At 42.3% G+C, this 7,281-nt stretch overlaps 1 protein-coding gene across 1 annotated transcript; it reads left to right on the forward strand.

The window, feature by feature from the left end:
• Positions 1–459: 459 nt before the first annotated feature.
• On the forward strand, positions 460–6,679 carry slc26a2 (solute carrier family 26 member 2). Its single transcript, XM_029512288.1, has 5 exons — positions 460–573; positions 1,363–1,973; positions 2,098–2,388; positions 2,540–2,988; positions 4,250–6,679. Exons 2-5 carry the CDS (start codon positions 1,371–1,373, stop codon positions 5,079–5,081), a joined length of 2,175 nt encoding a protein of 724 aa, XP_029368148.1. The 5' UTR covers positions 460–573; positions 1,363–1,370; the 3' UTR covers positions 5,082–6,679.
• The last annotated feature ends 602 nt before the right edge of the window (positions 6,680–7,281 follow it).

Here is a 7,281-nt window from a genome sequence, read left to right on the forward strand (position 1 = left end):
TAGGGTGAGAGAGATTGTAAATAAATGGAAATGTGTGCACATTTATAAAAAAAATTGCATAATTATCAGGTGTGAGAGAGCATGAAGAAAAATGTTATCAAATCATGTAGATGAACCACATTTCACATAAAAAATAAAATATATATATATTTTAACGTGATAGATCTTCTTCATTCATCCTCATAAGGGAAATTCAACCGTCCAGCAGCTCATCAAAAACAACCAGTTTTCAGATGAAAATAAAAAAAAACAACAAAAAACAGATGACCGGTTTCAAGTTAAAAATTTTAACTCAAATTAAAAAAAAAAAAAAAAAAAAAAAAAAAAACTTGTTGCATTGATGAACCTTTGACCTTGTAACCTTTTTCGCTTCGCGGTGACTCATCTTGACGCGCCGACTATCTTTGGCTCGGTAGGTCACGTGACGCCTCCCTTAAAACGTCATCACGCACAGCGCCGCCGCGGAGAGCGAAAACGGATTTCCAGGCAGAATGACAGCGAACAACATGAACACAAACTCCGACTAACTCCGCGAAGAAAGGCCAAAAAATAAAGCGACCGACTCCAGCTCAGGTGATAGACTTCGCCCCCCTTTTTTTTTGGGTTTGGCGCTCCTTTGTTGCCGTAGATTCGCTCGCCGTCACGTCGCAGCAGTTGAACTTGTCCACGTTGACAACTTGTTTACAAAAGAGCTCATTCATGTTTCCTGACTGCTGGGAAAAGAGAGACAGAGAGAGAGATTGGAGGCATTTTTAAGGTCCGATCGTGTTTTTATTCATTATTTTTATAAATGAAATGTATTTTTTCGTGAAAGCTCTTCCGGTTCCAGCAGTCTTCAAAGAGGAATAATCCCATTAAGGCCACCGTACATTCCTCCTCTTGGAAAAAAGTTGACATTCCTGTAATCCTGCTGATTTAATCAATTAGAGGAAGCTTTAAATAGCATGAGTGATTCTTTCATAAGATAAAGAGAATGTTATTGTCATTTCTATGTAGATATGGAGCTCAGCTTTTTTTTTTTTTCTTTTATGTTTGGATGGTGAAATTAATGGTCTTCTAGCTTTTACTGCCCAAATTCAGTTTGTTTCCACTTTCATTGAAACTCAAGCTCAGATTTTTTTTTTTTTTTGGTTAAAATTACTCAATGATAATAAAAAATAAGATCAGCTGAAACTAAAATGGACCAGAAACAAAGCAGAAACTCCCAAACTATTCTCTAAATCCAGTTTTCTTTTTTTTTTTTTCCATTGTGGAAATTTACATCACAGTCATGGTTTCAGATTATTAATGTGCCGTATATTGTGCCTGAAATTTGATGTTTTAAGTCGACTGAACTGTTTTTGTCTCCCCCACAAACCAAAGGCTGGATCATGACTCATGGCAGCGACTGCTGTACGGCAGCAGAAGATGGAGCAGGAAGTGACCAGCATCAACCTCTCATCCTGGAAAGGGTGGAGAAAAAGGCGGGAAAACCTTGCAGAGCGGTCGTGTTCGGTCGGCTGAAGAAACACTGCTCGTGCACCCCAAAGAAGGCTAAATCCAAAATCCTGGGCTTTTTCCCTATTCTGCAATGGCTGCCACGATACAAGCTCAGGGAATGGGTTCTGGGTGACACCATGTCAGGACTCATTGTTGGAATCCTATTGGTCCCTCAGTCCATAGCTTACTCCTTATTGGCCAGTCAGGACCCCATATATGGTCTCTACACTTCCTTCTTCTCCTCCATCATCTACGCCATCTTAGGCTCCTCCAGACACATCTCGGTGGGGATTTTTGGGGTGCTCTGTCTTCTCGTGGGACAGGTTGTGGACAGGGAGTTGGCCTCGGCAGGATACCTCACAGAGAGCAGCAGCAGCATTAACGGCAGTGCCGCCCTGCTGGCTGGGAACGGCAGCGTTGGCGTCGAATGTGACAAAAGCTGCTATGCAATCACAGTGGGAGCCACGGTTACCTTCACTGCTGGGGTTTACCAGGTGAGTGAGCAACAAATCAAAAATGCCTCAGGACAGAGACGTCATCAGAGTCCAATACGTCTGGCTCGGATGATGTAAAATCACCTTTAATAACGCCATTTGATCCCGATCGCCCCTCCCTCAGGTGCTCATGGGCGTTTTCCAGGTGGGCTTCGTTTCCGTCTACCTCTCCGACTCCCTCCTCAGTGGCTTTGCGACAGGAGCATCCCTGACCATCCTCACTTCTCAGTTCAAGTACCTTCTTGGTCTGAAGATCCCCAGGCCCCAGGGCTGGTTCACTCTCTTCAAGACCTGGTTCAGCCTCCTCACCAACCTGGAGAACACAAATATTTGTGACCTGGTGACCAGTTTGGTGTGTTTGCTGATACTGATACCGACCAAAGAGCTCAATGATCGCTTCAAAGCCAAGCTCAAGGTGAAGACTAACAGGAAATTAGTTTATTTTAGTAGTGTTGTGCGTCTGAATTTAGCTTTTATTACCAAAATTGCAAGAGGTCAATTAAAATAGATGCCCTTTGACGTAATATATTTTATATTTTGTCTTGTTTACTTTTTTCTCCCCACAGGCTCCGATCCCCTTTGAGCTCTTTGTGGTAATTATTGCAACACTGGCCTCCTACTTTGGTCATTTCAACACAGAGTACAAGTCAGATGTGGCAGGCGACATCCCCACGGGCTTCCTCCCTCCCAAGTTGCCCTCGTGGTCTCTCATTCCTAATGTGGCCGTCGATGCCTTCTCTATCGCCATCGTGGGATTCGCCATCACCGTCTCGCTGTCGGAGATGTTCGCCAAGAAGCATGGTTACACGGTGGATGCTAACCAGGAGATGTTTGCCATCGGTTTCTGCAACATCCTGCCGTCGTTTTTCCGCTGTTTCACCACCAGCGCTGCTCTGACCAAGACCCTGGTCAAGGAGTCAACGGGATGCCACACTCAAGTGTCGGGGCTGGTCAGTGCCCTCGTCCTGCTGCTGGTGCTTCTTGTTATCGCTCCGCTCTTCTATTCCCTTCAAAAGTAAGAAAACCAAAATATGATTGATGGAATGACAACCTCCATCCGTGTGTTTTTTTTGTTTTGTTTTGTTTTCCACTCACTCATGTTTACATGTTGATTTTGCAGTTGCAGATTTTATAGTCTTAAGTTGTTAAATAGTCCTCTCTACCAAGAAAAATGATAGCCATACTGTATTTGACCCTCGAGCTGTTACTGCCTCCCCAAAAATTGCTCCTACTTCTGCAAAAGTTGCTCAGAGCTGCTGTGGCTGTTTAATTCACCCGAGTAATTTCACTCTTGAATGGTCAGACAAGTTGTGCTGAGGAGAATCATCATTACGGGGCAGAAAACACCAGCCACATACAACTGAGACTCATTCAAGCTGGTTTTGGTTTGGAGCCAACATACAGAAAAATAAGACACAAACAACTTGACAACTACTTGACATAATTATTTTTTTGTTTGTTTTTTTTTTTGTTGTTGAAAAGTGCAAAGCAACGATATGAAAACACTCATGAATGAATATAAATTTCGAGCATGCTAGAAGTTGTAGTTAAGTAAAATAAATCAATTTTAAGTAAAATCTGCTACAAGCTATTTCAACCGTCCCAATCATTTTTGCTGTACTTGTGTACTTCTATATTTGCTTGTGGCTCCAGATAAACAGGTTCCAAGGGTGGACTTAGACAAATTCCATTAACCTGTGGTAATAGTTCAGGGGTTAGTGCAGACTGCAGAGGCTGCACTCGTTCAAATGTCTTAAAACAACATTTAAATGAAGGTACAGCTTGTTGAAAAAATCTCTAATTCCAATTTGATTATGGGAGCAAGAAACAGAAACATTCATTAAAAGCAAAACAAAAGAATTAATTGCTAACCAGAGAGATAAGCAGGACTTCTCTGCCAATGGGAAATAGGACTGAGTGTGAGCTTTGTCTATTGACCGAGGCTGATGGCTGCTAAAGATTTCTTTGCTGGCTTGTCACCTTCATACACTTTGATAAACAAACACACTCACTGCTTATCTTATGGGCTGGGATGTGTTTGTCAATCAACTGAGGCCAGATACCTTTACAGTCACTTCTTTTTCTGTCTCTACTTGAATAGCTTGTCAGTCCCTTCAGCTGATCTTGTCTTGACCTTTGGCCCAGTCTCTTTTCTTTGAAAGACAAATAAAAAAAAAAGGAGAGATTTATGTCCCAGTTAAAATGTCCTTTGAGCACTATTGTTTGCTTTGACTAAAACAGACACTACTCACCACTTTTGTATATCTGCCCTTTAGGTGTGTACTAGCTGTCATTATCGTGGTCAACCTGCGTGGTGCTCTACGAAGGTTCATGGACGTTCCCGGCATGTGGCGAGCCAATCGGGTCGATGCCTCCATTTGGCTGATCACCATGCTGACCTCGTCACTGGTCAACACAGAGCTGGGTCTCCTCGTGGGGGTTTTGGTGTCAGCCTTTTGCGTCCTGGGCCGAACCCAGCGAGCGCAGGTCCTGGAGCTGGGCCGGGCTGCAGCCAGTGAGCATTATGAAGACCTGTCGTCTTACCGCGGCCTTGAAACGCATCCGGGAGTGGCTATTTTCAGATACCAGGCTCCGATTTACTATGCTAACCAGCGCTTGTTCAAAAAATCCCTCTACAAGAGTGTGGGGCTCGACCCCGTGAGTGAGAAAACACGGATCATAAAGTTCAAGAAGAAGCAGAAACAGCAAGAAGAGATTGCAAAAGGTCCAAATATGCAGACGGAGAAGGATGATACCTGTAGATGGGACGACGCCGAAGCTGCTGCGACTCTATCCTTGATGCTCGATGACAAGGCTCGCCGTAGACCGCACAGCCTGGTGCTAGACTGCAGCGCTGTCTTGTTTCTAGATACAGCTGGAGTGAATGCCCTCAAACAGGTCCGCAAGGATTATGGAGAACTTGGGGTCAAGGTCGTCCTGGCCCAGTGTAATACCTCAGTACTGGACACTCTGGAACGGGGCGGATACTATCCGGACAAAAAAGCAGGCGATGGAGCACAAAGCTTTGTGTTCTTCACCATCGCTGACGCCGTCCACTACGTCCAAAGCCTCTCTGCCTCAAATGGAGACTGCGACACCAAGTGCTAAGAAGATCATCCTCCAAACATCTGTTTTACATGTCTGCAGTGAACATCATACGATATATAAAAAAGGTTAATTGTTGCCTTTGTTTATTACGCTGCAGTGACAGAATGTAGATGCCGGATAGGACGTTTTATATTGCTTCGCCTTGTTAAACAGAAATGCTTACGAGTTCATCGTGTAGACAATCTGTCCGTAGCAGTTTGCTGGTAGCTAGTTAGAAATCCCACATGATGTTACATTGAAATATTTATTTTCTAAGAAATAGACAGACTGTACATGAACATGAATGTACTTATTATGCAGTTTTCTCGTTGGAATTAAGGGACTTTTTTTATTTTATTTTTTTTTTTTCTTCCAGTGGGAAAGATTTGGTCCTGTTTACAAAGCCATTGATGTTGATCTCAAAGACAAACATGTTTTTATATATATTTTCTATTTAACCTGCAGTGCCTTTACTGATGCCTGTGCAGATTTCTGAGCACAATTAGTCCATGACTGCCAGGTTTCTCATAAATAATCTCATGGGCCAGAACTGAAAGTGACATGTTGATGTACCTTTTTATAAACGTTGCACCTTTAGTCCATGTTGCTACAAAATACATCAGCTAGCACACAGCTGTCAGCCTGGTGATGAATTGGGTTACAGTTTGAAAATCAAGTGAGATTTACATCAAAGTAGCCTTGTTGAGTTTGTTGTTGCTGAATTGTCTTTATTTTAGTTTTCCTCGTGTTGAAGAGAATGCTGAATCAAACTAACTGAAGTGAGTTATTGCAGCGTTAATCTGCAAAACTAATTAAAGATAAACTCAGGATTGCCTAAAGTACATATGATGACATATCAAACGTTAGACCGGAAAGGTCCAGATGTCCAACAGCCAGAATGCTCCTGAACAAAGAGCAGGTCTCTCTGGACGTGGAGGGATTTTGGTCTTAAAGCTCAAAGATCCCTGCAGGACAGATACTGACATGGAGGACTGAATCAGGACATCTGAGTCCAGGACAGTCCAAATTTATCACACCTTTATGACAACTTATTTAAAAAATAAGTCATATTTAAATGAAGACTGGCTTTAAATGTTTTAAGTCACTTTCACACAGAAACGAAGGCAGAAGGCTGCACGATGAGTCGAGCTCTGATGTTTACATTTGTGTTGTTTGTGAAACCAAACTCGGTGCATTAAGATACAAACTAACATTATTGTCCAAGCACTTAGTTAGAAAGTCATATTACTTCAGTTATTTTATTTAACTGAAATGAAAACTATAATAACTTTTTTAGTCTTTTGCAGTAAGTGCTAGATTGTTTCTTTTGTTTTAAATAAACATAACTATGCACAAATACTGTCAACAACGTTTAAGGCTTACGGGCTCCTTAATCTGTTTTTTAATGATACCGAATGTGAATGTTTAATCCAGGTTCAGGTCTGTTTTTCTGTACTCATGGTTTTTTTCCACACATTTTTGTGACACTGCATCTGTACAACCTATTCCAGAGTTCTTCTATCAAATATTCAATAATGAAGATATTCTGCTGTGTTGTTCCAACATATTTGTTGAAATTTAAAACATGGTTCATCAAATAAAACATAGATAAGAATGCATGCTTGACCAGCACACGGTAAAATGGGTCCCTGTTCATGGTATGTCCAGGTATTCTTGTTTGAGCAACTACTGTTTATTTGATTCTGTGGGTGCGTGTCAAAGCCTCATTGTTAGTCCTCAATGGCTGGGTCTGTACCTGCAGCTGTGTGTATTTACAGAGCGCTCACAAGCTGAGCTGCAGGAATGTTTCCGTCCGGAGCAGAAAAGTTATGACTTGCAATAGTTTCCCGTCTTTTGTCTCACAACCCTCAAACCCCGTCCTCTGAAATAACCGCCTTTAACAGAACCTTTAACCGTGAAGCAGAGCTCAGGGAATCCACAGCGGCCGCTTCAACAATAACACGTCACGTCCATGTTTCCAATGGGATGGACTCGCTGTTTCCTCATTTGAATTACGCGCCGTCAGTCGTCAATTCTGAGTGTGGCTTTGTTGGCTTGTGTTTCAGACCCTTCTCATCCTGGCTGTCACAAAATCACAATGAATCTGTCTCCAGGTTTCATAAAAACAGTTATAAAGTCTGCAGAGTTTACGGCTTTCACTGTGTACTACAGAAAAAATTAGTTCAGCTGGCGTGTTTCTTTGTGGGAGATACTGCAAAAG

The sequence above is a fragment of the Echeneis naucrates genome, chromosome 10 (assembly GCF_900963305.1).
Source record: "Echeneis naucrates chromosome 10, fEcheNa1.1, whole genome shotgun sequence".
Lineage (NCBI taxonomy): Eukaryota > Metazoa > Chordata > Actinopteri > Carangiformes > Echeneidae > Echeneis > Echeneis naucrates.

What these genes read in the sequence shown, in the direction of transcription:
- slc26a2 (XM_029512288.1), top strand. Translation starts at nt 1,371, where the DNA reads ATGACTCATGGCAGCGACTGCTGTACGGCAGCAGAAGATGGAGCAGGA. An exon ending in TCACTGCTGGGGTTTACCAG is followed by an intron (nt 1,974 to 2,097) that starts GTGAGTGAGCAA and finishes CCCCTCCCTCAG; the next exon opens with GTGCTCATGGGCGTTTTCCA. An exon ending in CTCTTCTATTCCCTTCAAAA is followed by an intron (nt 2,989 to 4,249) that starts GTAAGAAAACCA and finishes TCTGCCCTTTAG; the next exon opens with GTGTGTACTAGCTGTCATTA.